The sequence below is a fragment of the Melospiza georgiana genome, chromosome 4 (assembly GCF_028018845.1).
Source record: "Melospiza georgiana isolate bMelGeo1 chromosome 4, bMelGeo1.pri, whole genome shotgun sequence".
NCBI lineage: Eukaryota > Metazoa > Chordata > Aves > Passeriformes > Passerellidae > Melospiza > Melospiza georgiana.
The window spans coordinates 15,968,675-15,989,843 of record NC_080433.1 but is presented as its reverse complement, the minus strand read 5'-3'; the positions used below and the strand labels follow the sequence as shown (position 1 = coordinate 15,989,843).

Here is a 21,169-nt window from a genome sequence, read left to right as displayed (position 1 = left end):
TCTCTTTAATCCTGACCTGTAAGGTCTCAATCAGCTCCTCCTCCATCCCCAGGTGGAGCTCCATGCACTACACCTGGTCATTGACAGAGGGTGACACCCCCTTCTCATGTCCTCTGTCCTTCCTCAAAAGCCTGTACATTTCCATTCCAGCACTCCAGTCACAGGAGCCATCCCACCACGTCCGTGTGAGGCCAGTGAGATCACAGACGTGCAGCAGTGCACATCTCTAGCCTCATTTTTTATTCTGCATGCTGCATATACTTGCAAAGAGGCATTCAAGTTGGGCTGGAATTCCTTTGTGCTCCTCTTCAGGTGCTCTCCTGCTGAACTATGAACCCTCTCCAGGCTCTGTGCATCTCTTGCTGGCACTGGCATCAAACTGGTATGACTGGGATGCATTGAGGTGCCTCTCCACCAACATAATTCCAAATACTGATGCCACATAGAGAAAAAACAGTCCTGGAGTGGCTGCTGGTGTGCATCACATTTTACAGGCTTGGAAAATGAACCAAGAGTCTTTCTCAGCTACATCCACATTGAACATGGACAGTATGTGTTCAAGCAAACTCACTTGAGTCTGTGCTAAGCGGCTTTCAACCATTCTGGTTCAGAAGTGCTCTGTGTTTTCACCTGTCAGTTTGTAGCACTGTGGAACAGAGAAATTATTTTTGCATTTGAAGTCAGCTTTCTGGAAGTGCATCAACCCTTGTTCTACATGCAGGCTGAGACAGACAGCTAGAGAAGACAGGAAAAAGCCTGCCAACTTTCCAGGAATCCAGGAAGAGCCTCAGACCATTTGTTCCTTCTCATTAATGGTTGGTGATGCAGTCACCAGACACTGCAGACATTGCACCAGGACACTCAGTGGCTGTGTGAGCTCAGCAACACACCCACAGTGAGCTGTGGCAGGGATCAGTGAGCCTCTGCAAGCACACATTTCCAGGAAAACAGGGCCCTAGATTGCCAGCAGCTGTCCAAAACAGAAACTGCTAATATCACTGTAATCAAAGTGTGTTTGTGCACCTATATAACATGGTCCCAAACTGATCTTGAGCAGGGCTGGTTTTAGAATTAACTAAAAAAAACCCTCAAAAAAACAAACCACAAAAAGATGTCTACCAAAACCCCCTCCAGAACAAAAGCAAAACAGTATCAACAAAAACCTCACCCCCAGCACTATGTTTATAATTGCAATAGCAAAACACAGCTTTATATCCTTAAGTAATGGTAACTATTTAGCATTCTGGTACAACGTGCTTCAGTCAGCAGCAGTTGGGGCTAGGGAGGAACAAGGAAGCTGGTTTAAAATTCCTTTCCTCAGAAACAGCGTGTTGTCTTGCATTGCTGAGCTGTGAGTTTGTTTAAAATTGGGCACGTCTGTGTTACAAAAGGGTTTTAGTCATTCTCTGACAGCTGATACGAAGCAAAGGCTGCTTGGTAAAGGAAAGCTTCTATTAAATATGTCTTCTGGTCTTTGTAATGATGACAGAAGGCTGTCAGTATGAAATGGTATTTTTAATGAAGATGCTGATAGGAAAAAAGCTTTACAGTTTTGTACTTTAAAAACAGTATTCCTAGAAAAACAGAGTTGGGTGGCAGAAATTATTATGCTTCATGGATTGTAAATTGGAACTTTCTAGTTTTATCTGGCATTAAACTGCAGAATTTCCTCTCTGTGTGAGATACTTCAGGCAATGATCACCTCATTTCCCTTTGTTAATCATCCTGGACATAGCTTCACCTGATACCAGACTCTTCCAGGTGTTTACAGTAGAAAGCAGGGTAAAAGAATTTAAAGCTGATTTATAAACTGTCTTTCACTGCTTGGTTTATACTGGCCCCACTCACTTTCTTCTGACCTTGAAAAATCTCCTGTTTCTAAGATGGTTTTGTCCCTGCACTGCGGGGAGCTGTGGCTACTTTCAAGGAGGGAGTATTCCCTCAGTTGCTAGGATTTCTGCATGCAGAGATGAAACTGTGATGGGCCTGAAGCAAGAAGTGCAGTGGAGCTTTGGAGGCCATGAAGTCCATCCTTGGACAAACAGGGAAGCAGCAGTTGTGCTGCCCATGTAACAGCCATCCCACCCGGATCTTCTGCTGGAAGAACTCCAAGTTAAGCAGCATTTCTGCAATTCTCACTTGGCCTTTGGCCCTAAGGCAGCCCTGGTTCCTGGAAGCAAAGCTTGTTCTCCAAGCCCAGCAGCACTGAGCACCTGCTATCTGCCATCCACCCAAGTTCCTCTCACCCACCAGCCCCTACTTTGCCAGGCTGCAGGTATCCAAACCAGATACTGCCACTCCCTTGCTGCCAACACTTAGACAGGATTTTGGCACCCACACAGCATAAAATCCAGTCAGAAAATCAAGACAAACCTGGCTCCAGGTACCCCTCATGAAAGGGTGCAGTGAACTGCCTCTGGCTGGCTGCCAGGCCCCTCTCCAGCACAGCAGAATCAGGGGTCACAAACCCCCATGCTCCACACCCCACTGCTGGCACAGCAAAGCTGTTTGGCTTCTGCTGGCTGTGCTGTCTGCCTTGCCAGGATGGACCTGGTACCAAAAAGGAAACAACCTTCACAGCTTATCTGTCTCCTCACATGGTGTGGGAGTGAGTGACACATTACTGCACTCTTCCTGCTCAGTGGCTTGGCTTAAGTAGCCAAAAGAGATACTCCTCACTCAGAAAAGAGGACCAATGTTACTTTTTGCCTAAAGTTTGGATTTAATGCAAACATCTCTTTAATGTGTTCATTTCCAAATGCAACCCAAACAGCTGTAGAGGGATTTCTACTGCTTAACAACAACCTCAAAATTTACAAGTGTATTGGAATATTGTGATTTCAGTATTGAAAAAGAGAAAACCCTCAGAAGGAGTTTACTGGCTTGAGTACCTGTTTATTTACCATACACAAGAATGTTACCCCTGCAGTTTCAAAAGTGGAAAACAAGGTAACTTTTCTTTTCTGTGATAATGGAGAAATAACAGACTACAACGTACAACAACCAGGCATTTTATTCTTTGTTTTACTTACACTCATACACATACAAGAATCAAGTTAGAGGTTTTAAAAATACAATAAAAAATATCAATAAAAATATTTCAACTTTTTGCCTAAAAAAAGAATGTTTGTTTCAATTTTCTGGCAGAAGATTAACATGACTTTAGCTATCCTAGTTCTTACCTGAAATTCTGCTTATGTTCAGAGGAAGAAATTCAAACAACCAGTATTCTCATTTGCCATTAACATGTAGATGAACATGGGTTTTGTTTTGGCAGAAAAACTTACTCTGAACAGACAGGAAATCTTTCCTACATAACTGTTATCCTCCTCAAGGAATGTGCTATTTGCTGACAAGCTCTTTTGCTGACATTAGATTTATCCTTTATGCTCTATTACAAATCTTTCAAAAGAAATAATACAGCCAATTTGCCTGTCCCTATTCTGTGTTGCAGTGGGATTAAACACACATGGGAGATATTTAAACACAAATAGGAGATATGCTGCTAGATCTGCAGTTTACAAAAAAGGGGGTCTGCACAGCCTTACTCCAGCTAATCATGGCCAAGCTCCTGGCTCACAGTGCTGAAGTAATAAAGAGTTACCCAGTGAACACCTGTCAGTCATCATCCAGATGAGTTAAAAAGAAATATACAGAATGTAGCTGAAGATGAGCTTTTTTAGGTCATATAGAAAGTATTTCTTAAGGCTTCTGCAGCACAGTGTAGCTAACTTATAGCTACTTTAGCACATTAATCTTATGATAAAGTATCTATCTATGCATCAGCAACTTTATTCTTAAAAAAATATTTGATAGCTCAAGTTTTTTGATTGCACACATGTAAGCTGACTGCTCAACACTATTATCTTCTTCTGATAGGTATCATTAAATATTCAATCTAATTTTCAGATTTAAAAGGTTTCAGCTCTGTGGCTGAAGACAGCTTCCTAGATAAGCATGTTTTTCTTGAAAGAAGTCCAATGACAGCTTGATTACACAGGAAATCTGTGAATCTCCTGCACCCAAAGAGGCAGAACAGCTAATGAGAGACAGTCACTCACCATCCTTCCCAGCAGCTCTAAGGGAACCGTAAAGTTCATCCACAGAACCAAGGTACTGATAACCAAGCAGGACAAGCAGTATGTTTCCCTCCTAAGTGTGGTATTAAATAACAGTGAGACTTGCCTCCTCTGCTTCCTCCACAGCACCTGCCAGCACTCTTGTGTTTGTAGGCACAGTGAAAGTCATGAAAAACTTGTGTTCTCAGACATGAAATACAGTATTTATTTGATACAGTAAATCATCTGAATCACACAGCACCAAGCAACCTCTGTAATGCTTGTATCTTTGGTAATTGTTTTAAACGAGAAACTCAACAAGTGAAAATAAGTCTCTGCTCTTTTTCAACAAGCAAGTTTAATTGTTGAGGTTTTGTTGGTGCAGATTAAGTAAGAACAAAAAACAAGAGGCTGCTATGAATTTATGCAATGAGTTGAGCACAGAGATTGTACAATCACAGTTGCAAACACCTGAATGTCTACTGTTACAGGAGATAGATTACTAAAAACTTGTATTTTATCCAGTTTTGAGTTAAAAGATAAACAGGTAGAGGGATAGCACCTCTGACCAATGAGCACGTGTAAAAGTCTATCCTGAAACAATAACTACAAACTGTTAAAACTTGGCAGTCATGGCCAATCCTCATGCTACAACCATCAGCAATTTCTTCTAATAAATTTATAAAAGGCTCCCATAATGTAGGGTAATGTGAAAGCTGCTACAAATAGGATACAGAAACAGGATTTTAGGAATTCTAAAACATCCTCTGTGTCTTTTTATGCCTTGTTTTCTATTACACAGAAAAGACAGAGAAAAAATGTTTCTGAACACTCACCTATCTGATCACACAGCTTCTTCAAAATCAATTTTTCTCTCTCAAGTCAAAACTAAAAAACTGTTTAAACCAGTTAAACGTAAGGATGACAGGTTTTACTGCTATAGAAATCTTGCTGATGCCTGGTATTCTATGAGATACTCTGGATAAATCTGCTGCTTCTCAAAGATGACAAAGATAGAAGGGTTTGAGGAGTTATTCACACAACTGTCATAGAATTTTTGGTTGTCCTTCATGGGAGGCCGAACATAATGAGAACTCCCAAGAGTGAACTCCCCCACCAGCACTCGAGCCAGGAACATGGTCTTGGTGTTTGAGTCTGTCCCACAGTAGTTGTCAGAATAAGATGCATCCCTTGCAAAATAACTTCCTGCAGAAGAGACAGCAAGACAGAGTTTATAAGACACTAAAACAGCAGGAACAAAGTGATACTGTGTGAAAATGAATAAATAAGCAAATCCATTAAGCAATTCATGAACAGCCTTTCCAAAGCCTTCACTTGTCCTGTGTGTCCCTCTTAGTGGCAATGATCACTATGCACTTTTTAGTTTTCACAGTACACATATTAAAAACCAATGTTTAAACCGTTATCATAATCTTCTAAAGGATTTCCTCCTAACCCTAGATGTCCAGCTCCCCCACCATCACCACAACTCCTCTCCTGGCAGAGGCCACTAATATTCATCAGCACAGCTGGACTTGATCCTTGTGGGTCCCTTCCATGCTCAAAACACACTGTGATCCTCTAACATTTCTGAGAGTTACAAAGTATTCAAGCACAAAGGTGTGTAGTCAGCCAGTCAGCCTGTCTCAGCTATTCACTCCATGTGCTGGAACTTTCCTGTACACAGGACAATATAGAAGGATATAATCTGCTAATAAGACAAAATCCTGTAACCAGAATTACATTGAGGTTCTTGGGAAAAAAAAAAAAAGAAAGAAAAAAAGCCAGGCTCCTTCTGTGTAGGAGTTGGGAGAAACTGGAACAGCAGTAAGCCTGGAATCTAGCAGATGGTTTCTGCTACAACTGACCTCTTCTGCCTTTTCTTGCAAGTACTTAGGAGAGCAGAGGCCAAGGCCTTTTAGAGTGCCTTAGCTCCAAATGACCCTTGTGAAACTCAGCTCTGTGTCCCACATCATGACACAGAGAAGCCCAGGACTGGCCAAGTACCACCTTGTAAACTTTAGCCCTCTGCAGTGAGTACTGAGAATTTTTAGCAAGTCAAGGATCACTGAAGGAGCTGGAGAACAACCTTTGCCGTAGACTGTCCCGTGAAGGCCACAGATTCTCCAGTCAAAGTTTTGCTGGCAGATGGCATCAATGTCTTTTTTACTGGTCCCATGAAATAAAAATCTCTCATCTGCAGCCTTTCCACCATTGCTCTTCTGCATTAGGTCCTTCTGCCTGCAATGAGAAGCAGAATCTTTGCTGTGGCTGTGCCCACAGGTACCCACAGCTACTCAGAAACAATTTTACACAGAGTATATTCTGAAAATCTTTACAGTAAGGCCTAATTTGGGCATACAAACCTGCTTTCATCACATTATACATAAATGCTTTACTACAAATGTTCTCTCTTCCTTCACTGCGTCTGAAGAGAGAGGGAGGAATCTCAGTGTTATTTTTTTTCCCTGAACACAGAATCTATTAAGGTTTGCCCTCCCTGAGTTTTGCATTTCATTTTAAAGGCTGTTTTAATTTTGACCAGCTGCAAAACACTGTGCTAAATGTGACTCATTACCAGCTTCAAGGTTTCACTGGAAGGAAGCTGTCATGGACACAGGCCTGGCAGAAGTCAGGAGCAAGAATTCCTCCCACACAGCCCTGAATCTGACTGTTCTAAGCTCTGTGTCTTTACTGAGCTTTGGGTTTGTTGATACCTCTTATCTAAATGTTGATACTAGGTAGGTATTTCAGTGGGAGAGTGGTGGCAGAGGCATTTCAGGAATGCACATTCTATCTTTAGCACAGCACATACAGCTAACTGCAGAAACAACAAACAACATGCACACACACCAGAGCAGTGTTTTACCCTTACCATTGATACAGTTCCCAGAGGGATGGGTTCTGAACTCTACAAATCTTTTTAATAGCTGCTTTGGGCATTGTGCGCTGAAAGTCCACTTTGACTTTCTTGTATTCTTCAGAAGAACAGTCAAGCTCAATCAGCTGCAAGGAAAAGTTTGAAAAGTTATTTTGCCATGCTTTTGTGCAGCCACTCAATCCCTCTTAGTATATCTGGGTCCAGATATGCATGCATGCATCAAACAGTATCTAAATACATAGCAGAAATGAGCATATAAATAAGGAATTGAGAATTTATGTTGCAGAAAACCAGAGGATCTTTTTATTTTATACTCCTGACAGCTAGTGAACCCAAACTGCACTCACTGCCTGTTGTGCTTCTAAATCAATTGGAGAGGCTTTAGTCAAACAATTTTAGGGAGAAACATGGTCCCACTACTAAAAATCAGTTCCTTACATGACAGTTCTGAAAGCATGCAAAGCTTACTTGCATATTTTCGTAGGAACATAAAAAATGTCAATGTTAGTCTTGTTTCTTAGTGACAACTTGTTGAGGATTTGCATTTTGCAAGTTAGTGATTTCTGAGCATCAGATAGTACCTTTTCTGTAGGCACAGTTACTAGAGTTGACAGAGGAGCTGGTGGAAGCAGAGAGGAAGTCAGAGAAAGTATGCCACACATATATTAACCGGGTGAGTTACAAAGGTAAAGAAGTTTACTTCACTGGAATTAATAAAATAATAGTAAATATAATAATAAAAGATCCCATCCTGAACAAGCTGTCTTGAGAGGTTGTGGAGTCTCTCTGGAGATATTCAAAACCTACCTGGACACAATCCTGTGTGACCTCCTCTGGGTGAACCTGCTTTAGCAGGGGAGTTGGTTTCTGTGATCTCCAGAGGTTACCCCATCCAAGCCCAACCGTTCTGTGAACTCCCCTGATTTCAGAGCAGCTCTCCAGAGACACACAACAGCCTACAGCTAAGGGAAGGGCTGCTCTGAAGCTCAGAGGCATCATTTACCTCTGATAATTTCAGCACATGTTAGGACATCAAAACTGTGTATTTTGGGCACCAGTACCAGTCTTGTTAACACAGCAAATTTGCTGAGCCAAGGGATTAATAGCAGCAGTGGAAGTCCCTGCTGCCACAGTTTTACTGCCACCATTTGTTTAAATTTGGGTCTGGTTTCACCTCCAGGTCTGCCCAGTGTGGAATCAGGTTTAAATTTACCAATATTACATGACAAAACTGACAGAAAGAAAAAACTAAAAAGCTCCAAACCTTGAATCCCAGTTCAGGCACGGCAGATTTGTCCCAGTGAGCTGGAATGTTCTTAAACCCTTCTGTATGTTTAACACCCCTGTAGATGATAAGACATTACAAAGAGACAATTAAAATAAAACTAAGCATGACATTTTATGTACATATTATACTAAACATTTTTGTCAAGCTTAGGGAGAATATAGGCAACTGAACATATCAAAAATATTTCAAAACTGTCATTTCTATTCAGCACATGAAAGTATTTGTTCCAAGTCATCGTGTCAAGACTTAGGTCAGAAAGCAGGATGCCAAATCAGAAAATAAGAAATATATACTCTAAACTCAACACATAAGGATTTCTCTTGCAGAGTTGAATGTATATATAAAAGCTGTAATAGACCAGGGGAGGTAAATACAAATACATCCAGTATCACATCAATGTGACTGAAACAGGATAGATACAGACCTCCCCTGTACTTACACTCCAATTTTAATTAGTGTGTTTAGCTGCTCTTTTCAGTGTTTAAGCAAAGACTGTGTGCTGCAAGGGAATGTGCAAAAATTGGCTGTTACATGCAGCTCTATCTCCTTGCAGGCCCCCACCTTTTGCTCTACCTGTAAAAACTACTGCTTTCCTTTCAGATTGGCTGGCTGCTCTCAAAACAATTTTCTGAACTTGCACTTAGCTTTGAAAATTATTCATCTCGAAAAGAGCTAGTACACATAAACACACTGCTACATGTTGAATTATTTCCTACATTTACACACTTCCTGTGACCAAACCCAAATTTTCTTCACCACAGAGGTTTCTGAACTGATTGAAAACTACTGGCCAGGCTGTAACACTGCCCTGGCAAGACATGGTTGTAGGAAAGGTTTGGCCCTTTCACAATTGCCTTAGCAGCTACTTCTTCATCCTATCTGCACCCATGGAGGATTCAGCATTCACAAAGCACTAAACCCATCACCCCAGAATGAGCAGCTGTGGTTACCTGGCTTTTGTCTTTTCAACCTCTGCCTGAGAGACAAATTTAGGTCTCCTGCAAATCTTCCTCTCTGTTTTGTAGCAAAGGTTTTTCTGCATCATGGCTGGGGAAAAAAAACCCAAACAAAATCCCATGAAGAATCAAAGATGTTTTTGAAAGCCTTCACACTGCAGCCACATTTGTCACCAAGTTGTTTTGTTAAAAACATAGACAAAAAGGCTCCCTCTTCCTCATTTTGCAACCAAAAACCTTTTTCCTACACTTAGTTGTAGATTTCAAACCCTGTAACCACAACCCAACATCTATCACAGACCATTTATTTTTATTGGCCACCAAGAGAAACAAGTCACAGCAACCTGAATTTTAGAGGCATTCCTTCTGGATCTTGGAAACTCTGCAGCTACTGTGACATCATACTAACAATTAATTGTCAGTACCAGCCAGGACAATGAGGCCTTATCTTCAGAGAGAGATACACACACAGGAAAACAAACAAAAACACCTCTTGACACCACCAAGCCTCGAAATGAAGTTCTGAAAGACATCTACACTGCATATATTTGCCTAAGTTACTAAAAAAGCCCAAACCTTGGAAAAGGGATTGATTCACTATGCAATTTTCACTTCTAAGCTGGCCAAGTTTTCCCAGCAATGCTTTTGATTGAATCACAAACAACACATAACACGTCCTTTCTGGTTTTTTGGTTTGAGGTTTTTGTGATTGGCTTTTTTTCATGCAGAATGAGATAGTAATGAAAAGCTGGATCAAAGACAACTACATCAAACTGACAGTCCAGGCAGGCTGATTCTCATCATTGTTATACATAATTTTTGAAAAAGATGCCAGGAAAAGCAACAGCTCAGAGAGGACAGTACCATCACAAGTAGCTTATATTTCCTGAACTCTTGGGAAACACTTCTTCCTACCTTGACATAGTCAAGGTGTTTTCTCAGCCTTTCCAGACAGGATGAAAAGAAAATATGTGCAACAATCTTGCAATGCTAAGCATTGTCTGGACCCTACATTTTGTGCAAGTGGTTTTTTTTTTTCTGCAAACCAGTGATTAAAGTAGGGCAGAAGCTGGCTTGTCAAGTCTTCTAGAAGTTCCTCACCATTTGTGTTGGTGCCAGCATCAGTGTCATACCTGGGACTTTCTGGCAGACATTTTGAAACCTCACAAAAACTCCTCAAAAATAAAAGCTTTGAAAGAATAGAATGCCACTCTGCTTATGTGAACAGCTCTTATCCTGAGAACTTTGATAGAAACTCTGTCTCTGTAAGCATTGCAATTCAAAGTCCAAATTTCTCTCTTCTATCTCTGGTAATAAGGTAATTCAGAACCACCAGATATCTGGGAGGGAAGAACAAAACATAAAAACAAAACAAATGCAACCTACACACAAAATTTATTTCATATTCATGTCTTCCAGCTTTGAAGGTCATCTTTGGAGAACTTTCAGTCAAATAAACTTTCTCCAGGTCATCACTGCAGACAGTAGCAGCTGCATGAAGATCATCCTGTCATGCCAAAAACAGAGAGGAAAAAAAAGTTTCTCCTGGTTTGTTACAGAAAAGCAAGTCTAAAAACCAACAACTCTCTGATGTATGTTGGCTGCAGGATATATCAGTGTATGAGAAATCCTTGATTTAGAGTGACACATTCACCAACTAGACCAAGCAAAGATGGACCTTCAGAGAAGGAGGCTTTTCTCAGAAGCAATGTAAAAAATGTATTATTACTGTGATCCTATCTGACACAACTCACTGAATAGTTATCTGATAATATTTGTGACTCATCAGTGACCAGTCCCCCACCTGGACCAACCAAAATCACAAGAAAAAGACCCCATTAGGCCTTTGATGTCCATCTGTACAGTGTGAGAGGAAGAGGGTGACAAGAGAGGGGGAGGATATAAGCTCTGTGCACTTTTCAGTAGTTCTGCACTTGTCACCCAGCCTCAGGAGCCTCTCCATTTCTCCACACTTACTTGTTTTCCATACTCCTGCCACGTGCCATATTCATCTTTCCAGTACCAGATCCATTCTGTTGTGAGGATGAAGTGAGGGGGTTTGGTCACAGAGGAGGCTGTAGAAAGACGTCTGACTTTTTTCAACCCACAGCACATGTCATGAAAAGAGATACTGAACGGGCAAAGGAACTCTTCAGTAAAAGCACAATCAAATCTATAAAAAAAAAAAAAAAAAAAAGAGGGAAAAAAATCAGAACTGTTTGTGAAGCTTTACTCATAGATTCAGAAGCCCACTACAGAAGTCAATCTCATCCAAAAGCAGGACACAAAGGTGCACTTTTCACTACAATGTGTGCTTTGCACCTTGCACTTTTCACAACTCTGTGTGCTAGCTCTATTATGTGTTTGTACATATTTTGCATTACAGTCCTATGTCCCACATTGGTTCTATGGGCAATGATCATAACCCACTCCTAAATCAGAACACTGGAAAACAGGCACTGCCTTCTCCTTGGTGACCAGCTATATTCTAAAGAGAACACTGACATAACTTAAGAAGGGCTTCCAAGAGCCTGTAACATAGGAGGAACAGGTAATTTTCCAGCATGGTATGTGGCATACTGGGATGAGCCCTTTCCAATACTCTCTTTATGCTATATAACCAGTTCCAAACTCTGAAAGGTATTTCCATATTCTTCACATGCTCTGCTCCCAAGAGGGGGGAAAATCTCATGCAAAGTGAGGTAAGTAGAAGAATGTCAAATAAAACTGCTTATGCAATGACTACATTAGAATTGCAGCAATTTATAGCCACTAAGGATCTGGTACAACACAACAAACTCTAAACATTATAAATTTTTATAAGAGTTTATACCTGGCGTTTTTTGGGTCACAATATGCATCTTCTATTTCTTCCATATTCGTGAAGTCCTTCCAGGTATTACCCTCACAGTACTGCCATCTATATGGCAAGTGAAAATGGGTTCTGATACACTTTTCTGTAAAAGTTTAAAAAGAAAAAGAAGTAGGAGATGCAGTATTTTGACAGGCTATGAGAGAACTCCAACATTCCAGGGCTGTGTACCCAGCTGGTGAAATCATCAAAAGGATAGTTTTTGATGATTTCAAAGATGACAGGAAAGTGTTCACCTATGGCTCCATTACAAGCAATAGATCAAAATTTTTCAGCATAAGCAAGCAACACTTGAATTTTTAGGCTTAGGTAGAAGTTCAGGTTTTGTATGTACTAGACTCTCTTTGCACATTTAAATTGTGCAGATCATTCTCAAAGAGACAAAAAATGATCACAGGCTCCTACAAGGCTATTATTTAATAAATATGAAAAAAGTGTAATTATGATTAACCACTCTATCACAAAGGGGTATTACTGAGGAAAAATCCAAAGCCCAGCAGGGCAGTTTTAAGACAGGAGAAGGACTGTCACTGTTTGACTTCAGATGGTAACTAAGCATAACACTGCCATTTACTCCCATTTCTTTCAGTGAAATGGGGAGAATGGGAAAAGGGTAAATCTGTGGGCTGAAATCAGAACAGGTTAGGAACTGAAACAAAATAGAATATAGCAAGCACAAGTATATATGCATATATATATATATGTATACACACACTCTTGTATATCTATAATGAAGCTAACAAAAAGTGAGACAGGAACAAAGCCCAATAAATACAAGTGATGCACACTATGTTTGCTCATCACCCACTGACTGATGCCCAGCCCCTTCCCAAGCAGCAATCATCCTCTCCCAGCCAACTCCCCCAGTCTATATGCTGAGCATGATGTTTTAATGGTATGGAATAGCCCTTTGGCAAGTTCAGGTCAGCTGTCCTGGCCATGCTCCTTCTCAGCCTCTTGTGCACCTCTTTATTGGCAAAACATGGGCAGCTGAAAAATTCTTTACTTTGGGTAAGCACTACTTAGCAACAATTAAAGCATCAGTGTGTTATCAATGTTATTCTCATATAAATCCAAAACACAGCACTGTACTGGCTTCTAGGAAGAAAATTAACTCTGTCCCAGCTGAAAGCAGGGATGTATCCAGCACTTATTCCATAGTATTTATACCATGTCTAGGTCCCACACCTTCCAACACAACCCAGTAAACAACCATCACCTTTCCCCTCTTCTGAAAAATACACAGACATCATTCCTTTAGTCTCAAAGTCCTTTGCCCTTCAGTAAGTCTCCAAGAGATCCAGAAGAGCAATGATAGCAGTGAGCCAGGTATCAGAGTGTTACAAGAGTTCAAAGTGTCAGTGGGCAGTCACTCCTCAACAGGAGTGAAGGTGACATCACCAGTGCACATGTGCATAAACACCAAGCTAATTTCCACAGCAGAACAAAAGGAAACTTAACTCCAGGCAAAGTCAAGGAGAAACTGCACCACACCTTCATACAAGGAGGCATTCAGTACACAGGTCAAGAACATCAAGGAAAAAAAAAAAGGATGACAAAAAAATCAACAAAAATTCTGGCAAAGCAGCCTTGTTCCTGGACACCTTGGAACATTTTGAAAGGGAGACAGCTAAGACAGATGGAATAGAAGAGTATGAGAAGAAAAAAATTAGAATTCAGAGTATCTTTCATATCTTTCCTGTTTGGAAATGTGACTCTTATCATTCTGCAATCCCTTAGGTAAACACAGGTGGAGTAGCCAATCTTCAGCACAAGCAGATTCTAGAGCAAAACAAAATATCTCCTTTGTTTGGTGTGCCAGGTCAAACACTACAGCAGTCAAGACAGCAGTGAGATTTAACTAAACATAAACTCACAGAAAGTTTCCCCTTTCTGTGAAAGATGTCTACCATTTCCTCTTTATGACAACAGAAAAACAGGCTGGACTTGACACAGTCTGTACTGATACTAGAGACAGCCTACCTTTAAAGCCACAACCTCTGTACAGATGATGTAAACATATCTGTTCTGATTCATCCTCCTTTGAAGTTGAGGAATCCCGTCTAGCGCTGGGTTTTCCATCTAGAGGGGGGAATTGGAACCATTAACACACTTCAGATCAACAATGCCTCTTAAAAGTGCTCCTATCCTTGGAAAGAAGCCTAAAGGCAATGGGCAATGATTGTAACCACCTAACTGCACTCAGCCCCAGAAAGACAAGGAAGCCTTTGATAAACTTGTATACTCAGAGTCCCCTCCCTGTATCCATCCTTTCTGAACTTGATTTCCTTGCAACTGCTGAATTCCTCAGATACAGATTTTTGCTATCCCCACAAAACGAGAATACAGTCCAATTCCTTTATACTTCCAGATGGACTTGAGTTAAACGTGCGTTCCACACAGCTGATCACACTGGCAGCTATAAAATACAAAGTTTCAAAATCTGATACTTTATAAATTAAAGCACATTAAGGAAAGGAAGAAGGAACTCCAGGCAGAATAGCAGAGATGAGCATACACACTTGAATTCTCCATTCTGTTATCCTTTTTTTTCCCTGCTAAACTACACTTAAATTACAATTCTAAAGAACTTCAAAAGAAAAGTGCAAATGAAATATTACACTTCCAAGAAATAACTAGGATAGTGCTGTTTGTGAATTCTTGTGCCAGACAATCGCTACATTAAAGAAAAACAATTAAAAAGTTTATAATCAGACAACCACTCCTATTCTTAAACAGATCTCTACCTTTATGTATTTTACCTAAAAAACTCCAAAATTATAGAGCTCCCTATTTCCAGTTTCTGTTACACTTATTTAACCCCAAGTTTGAGAATTTTATAAACAACAGCACTCTGTTTCTCAGGAACCTCTCCTGACTTCACTTGTCAAGACAAAGATCTCTGTCAATGAGATAGGTACAAGGTCCATCCTTGTACTCAAATCAAGATGTTAATTCAGTTTTCTCAATGACACCAGTGAAAATATTAAATTCACTACCATGCCACTCCTGATGTATTCAAAAGATGATATTATTTACCTTTGCATGGTGAAGATTTGGCATCTTCTATGTCATACATGCTCCTGTTGCCATTTTTTATGTCATACATGTTTCTAAAAGTGGAAGGTAGTTTCTTGATAATGTCTGAGCTCATCCCCTGTTTCTCCAGTTTCTCAAAACATTCTGGATTTAATAAATCATGGGATCGTTTGCAGCCGCTGCCAAATCTGCACTGACCCCGCAGAAAGTACTGGCAAACATGAAGTTTGGTGCAGGATGTTTTAAAGGAACAAGATCCATAAGGTCCATCACCTTTGTTATAATGCAAGCAGACCTTGGGAAGGAGAAGAAAAAAAGAATTTAAATGTTGTCTCAAATGAGTATAATGTGCTCATTTAGACTGTTAGAATCCATGTTTTGTAGGTTTTTTATGACTACAAAGTGCATACATTTGCTTTTGAAAGAAATATTTCTTTTTTCTTTTTGTTTTCCAAATGATTACTTGACAGCTTTTCCTTTGCCCTGCTAATGTTTAGAAAGATCTTTCAAAAGACAACATTCTTACAGACATTCTCAAGACGGGATTTAGTGCTAAATGACACCTCTAATTTTCAATTTTGGAGTTTTTTTTACTAAGGGATACTGAATCTGGCTGGGATGGAGTTAACTTTCTTCATAGCAGACCATACCACACTATTGTAGATTTCAGTGTTTCTCTTTGCTGATTTAGGCTGATTTATGTCTGGTTTATGTCCGGAGATAGCTCAGGGATGCCACTTGCTCGGTTTCTCGGCTGTTTCAAAGACCTGGAAAGGCCCAGAGTGGCCTTGGGCAGCCCGGCGCTTCAAAGGACGAGGAGAGGCTTCTGATCTTGTTTCGGTCTCGGTGTTTATTAATTGTTTATCTAAAAGATTTTCTTTCAGCCCGACAGAGGTCTGCACAGCAAGTCAGCCATGGGCACACTCCGCAGCCCCCGGGGCGGTCACTTATCTTTATACCCGAAGTTACGTGTACAATATTTATAATTTTTCCCCAATACCTTCTACTCTTATTAACCGGTGCACTTCTAGTAAAGACCAATCCCAAAGTGCCACCATCACCACAGAAGATGGAGGCCAAGAAGAAGAAGAAGAAGGACAGGACACGCCCCAATTCCTCCATCTTACTTCTCTAGACCCCCCTGTACAGAAATCCTAAACCCTGTGTTTTATACTCTAACTAACTTATCCCTTCACCATTCACCCAGTAAAATCCTCCCAGTCCTCATACAGGTGTCATCTCCTGTGTAGGATCAAAGTCCAGCCACCAGACACTTCTGGCAACATTCCAGGACTCCCGAGCCCCCCAAGGGTGGTCTCGGTCACTCTGCACCTTCATCCTGAGGTGCTGAGATCCCACACACTATGTTTTGGGTTTGGGACCAAAACAGGGTTGATAACACATCTCTTTGGTCTGTTTGGGTCAGCTGTCCTGGCCATGCTCCCTCCTGGCTCCTTGTGCCCCTCCTCACTGGCAGAGCTGCAGAGGCCTTGACTGAAGGTAAGCACTCAGTGGGTTGCCAATGTGATTTTCATATTAAATCCAAAACACAGCCCTGTTTATGATACCAGTAATAAAATTAACTCTATGTCAGCTGGACCCAGAACAGATAAACACCACACAGCCTCTCACTCACTCCCTGCAGGGCTGAGATAAACACAGTTTAATATGGCATAAAATGAAGAGGAAATAATAATGATGATAAAAGAACAGACAAAACAAGAGATGCCCAATGCAATGCTCACCACTCACTGACCAAAGCCCAGCCAGTCCCCACCAGTGTGGCACCACCCCTGGGCCACCTCCCCCCTGCTCCACTGTTCAGAATGATGTCACATGGAATGGGGTACCCTTTTGTCCAGTTTGGATAATCCTTTTGTCCAGTTTGGGGCAGCTGTCCTGGCTGCATTCCCTCCCAGCTTCTTGTGCACTCTGAGTCTATGGGCAAGCAGGGCAGTGTGAAAAGCTGAAAAGTCCTTGACTCTCAGCAAAAACTAAAACATGTTATCAACATTGTTTTCACCCTGAATGCAAAACACAGCATTGTGTCAGCTACGAGAAAGAAAATTAACTCTATTCCAGCCAAAACTAGGAAATGGTCCAAACTGGACAAAGGGATATTCCATGCCACATAATGTCAAATAATAGTGAGGAAGGGGACAGAGGGAAGGTAAAAGAAAGGGAAGATGGATCCTTCTTACAAGGTAGCACTTGCTCAGAGATTTATTGGGCATCAGTCTGCTTTGAGGTGGTGAAGCAGAAGTGTCTTGCAACACTTCTTCCTGCTTTCCTCCCCTTTCTACACTGTCTTTATCTCCATTCACAGGTTTTGCCACTTCAGTGCTTCTTGTTAATGTTTACCTCCTCTGCTTGTGACAGGGGAGTGAGGAACTGTTCAAAAGCTTAGCTGCCAGCCAGGGTCAACCCATCACAGGCAAGAACAGAGGATGCAGGTTTATTTTTAGATTTGCATTAAGCTAACTAAATTGACAACCAATATCCACATCTGTCAAGCCTCTTCCACGTTGTGATGCTCACTGAAACACAAGACTAAGAAGCTGTTACAGTAATACTCACCTCTGGTAAGAGGGAAGGGTCATTTTGAAGCAGAAGCTGACAAAGTTCATCATGGTTTAAATGCTCAAGTCCATAGTGCTTTAGAACACGGAGATTGTGGTCTGAGTGGAAGTTGTGAACAAACCTGCATCCCTTCCTAGAACTCAAGAAACCCAAGATCAAAATGACTGGCATTATTTTGATACCCCATGGGCATTACACTGAACAGTGGAAAAGCACACCAAACTAGCTAGGCTCCGAAAAGTCCACATTGCTCATCTATAAAGCCATTATGTGATTTGCAAAGCAGATTACATAATTACTCTGAGGATAATTGCCACGCTACTTCTGATTCACAGTCATTACAGCCTCAGTGCACTCTGACAATATCCGCATGTTTTTGACCTGCAGCTCACAACCACAAAACCAACAAAGCTCCAGAGCATCACCCCCTCTCAGCCAATGAGTGCATCCACCAGGGTCCCACAGCACAGGGACCTGCAGGGACACTCAGCTTAGCACAATGCCCAGGGTCCCACAGCACAGGGACGTGAGGGAACACCCAGCTTTAGCTCACTGCCCAGGGTCTCGCAGCTCAGGGATGTGCCACAAAGTTCATCATGGTTTAAATTCTGCAGCATAGGGACCTGCGGGGACACTCAGCTCTAGCACAGTGCCCAGGGTCCCACAGCACAGGGACCTGCGGGGACACTCAGCTCTAGCACGGTGCCCAGGGTCCCACAGCTCAGGGACCTGAGGGGACACTCAGCTCTAGCACGGTGCCCAGGGTCCCACAGCTCAGGGACCTGAGGGGACACTCAGCTCTAGCACAGTGCCCAGGGTCCCACAGCTCAGGGACCTGAGGGGACACTCAGCTCTCCCTGGCACGGCCCTGCCCACGGGGCAGGAAAGCGCCAGGGTGATGAGCCGGGGAGGAAGTGAAGCTGTGAAAGCACCGCCTGTGTCTGCCACCTTTGCAACAACAAACACGCAAATAAATAAAAGCAGGCAACGAGCATTTCCGACGCGGAAAGGCCTTTACTGAGAGCTCCTTCCCCTGAAGGGGCACACCGAGCCCCCCGCCATGGCGGCCGCCCCCCGCCCCTCACCTGGCCAGCTGGTTGCGGCAGAAGCCCTTCAGGTGGTACTTGCAGATGTGCAGCTGCCCGCAGTGCCCCGGGCAGCCCGCGACGTGCTCCGGGCACAGCCGCACGGGGCTGGTGGCCACCACCACGGCCACCTCGGCCTCCGCCGCCGCCGCCCGGCCGGGCCGCCGCACCAGCGTGAAGCGCCGCGCGTCCCGCAGCACGGCCGCCAGCTGCTCGGCCGAGGGCCGGCTCGGCAGCCGCCGCTGCAGCTCGCCCTGCTCCAGGCAGCCGCCGCTGGAGCACAGCACCCGCAGCGCCTGCACCGTCAGCGCCATGGCTTTCTCGGGAAGCCCCGCCCGGGAAAGCCTCGGAAACGGAAACGAAAGTGAAAGAGTCTGAGAGGGAGCGGGGCCGTCTCGGCCCGGAGCCTGCTCTGCCCCCGCGGAGGACTGCCTTGCTCTGGGTGAGCCGGCGGCAGTACCGGGGCACGGCCCTTCGCCTCCCTCCTCTACCTGACTCTTAGGATGTATCGACTGTTTTCAATCACATGTCACCAGCTGGGAGGTCACACATTTCCTGTAGGAAAAAGCAGGTTTAGGGATGAACGGAGCATCAGCCAGGTGAATGGAGCTTCACCGCCTTAAGTTACAGGGAGAAGGCTGATGTCTGAATTCGGCCGTCAAAAACATCTCAGTTTATGGTTTCTGACCTGTGCCACTTTTCTGATGATACATCGTGAAGGTTGCTCTCACACTCCTTTCGTTTCGATATCTAAATTTAAATTTCGGTCATGGTCACACATCTGGACACACAGCTGCCTGCTTGCAGTGCTCACGCTGGTACACCACTGCTCCTGCCTGCACAGCGGCCAAGGCACCGGTGTGGCCATCAATGTCCTCATCCTCTAGGAACTCCCAAACTCTTCAGAAGGGTGCCCATCTTTTAATTAAGTGCCTTTGTCTGGGTCATTTTGGCACTCCTGGTTCTGCTTCACAGTCACTCATGTGAGATGCAGAGCTGTGTTTCGTGTCAGGTACAAACAGGCGACGTGTGTACTTGTGATTGCAATATGTGTGGACACTGACAATGGGATAGTTGTGAATTCTAATAATAACTGAGGAAAATAAAGCATGGGAAAAGGCCTTTGAATGTATCTTTTGTTTGCAATTAACCCTGGTTGATTTAGGAGCATTGGAATTAAGGTGTTAAAGATCTTGCTTTTTGCTTGCATTTAATCCATAAAAAGCTCTGCAATAATAACCTTTTGAAGTATAATTTTAGAATATTACTTGTATCCTTGAAACTATAGCTTTAGAATATATATAAAGGAAATATGCTTATCTCACTCCTTATTGAAGCAGAGATAAACAGCTTGAGAAAGGAAGATGAACATCACCTCAAGGGTTATGGTTTCGACCAAGGGAAGCTGGTCATCACTGTTATGAGATTTATAGTCCTTGCAATTAAAAGGTGGACACACGTCTGGGGAACTGGACCCCACCAGATGGGATCAGTCTTTCTTCTTTCGGAAACTGGACCGTCACCATCTGGGGATACTCCTTTCTGGGATACATCCTGAGAAATTAAAATCACAATAGTGTATAGAATTGTGATGTGATAATTTGGAATAAAAATTGCTGATGAGTAAAAGATTGGAAATAGAAACTGCTGAAAAAATCTGATGAGTACCCTTATAAATACCTGTAACCATCAATTATCAGTGTGCAATTGGAGGGAAAACTTCCCCCACTGTACCCAGCACTGTATTGCTCATACTTTACCATATCAAATAATAAATTGATTGCTGCTTGAATATTGGCCTAGTCAAGCTTCTTATTCATAACACTCAGAAGCATGCCTTAAATGGTGGCACAGCAATGATGCAAAGTGCCATCATTTCAGTCAGACTAGCAGTAGAAGGCATAGGGACTCTCACCGATGGTGGTTCTTGTTGAACAAAAGTCCTGCCTCCTTCCTTCTTTTGCCAGTCCTGTTCTGTTGTGCCTTTCCCCTTGTCTCGTCTGACTTCCTGCTTGCTCTGTGAGATCGGGGAGGAAATGACAAAAAGTAGAATCTAGACAAGCACACTGAACGGAAAAACAGCTCTACTCAGTCAGGGTACAGGTTCAGGTTCCTAGAGATCTACCTGTAGCTTGCCTGTGACAGGCCATCAGCAAATGTTTATGTGAAAAATGCATATTTTATGATTGGCTTTTCTCAAATATTAAAATGAATATTATATGTGTTATGTTAGAAAATTATACTGTATTAATTTTCTTAAGAATTGTGTTAAATATAGTTTTAGATTATAACATAATGTTAGTATAGAAACTATGCTATGTAAGATACTTTTTTTTAAGAGAGGACTTGCACTGAGATAGCAGCCACAGGACACCTAAATCTTTCAGAGAAAAAGAATTTATTGCTCCCT

The 21,169-nt window shown here is 42.4% G+C and overlaps 1 protein-coding gene across 1 annotated transcript; it reads right to left on the bottom strand.

Moving 5' to 3' along the window:
• Positions 1-2,899: 2,899 nt before the first annotated feature.
• Positions 2,900-19,639, bottom strand: LOC131082435 (protein mono-ADP-ribosyltransferase PARP12-like). The gene is made up of 13 exons (XM_058022338.1): positions 19,491-19,639; positions 18,760-19,104; positions 17,672-17,807; positions 15,095-15,389; positions 14,039-14,137; positions 12,017-12,140; positions 11,161-11,356; positions 10,570-10,690; positions 9,178-9,274; positions 8,204-8,282; positions 6,934-7,064; positions 6,148-6,299; positions 2,900-5,264 (listed from the first exon to the last, which is right to left on the bottom strand). The coding sequence occupies exons 1-13, from the start codon at positions 19,637-19,639 to the stop codon at positions 4,996-4,998; spliced, it is 2,193 nt and encodes a 730-aa protein (XP_057878321.1). The 3' UTR covers positions 2,900-4,995.
• Positions 19,640-21,169: the final 1,530 nt, after the last annotated feature.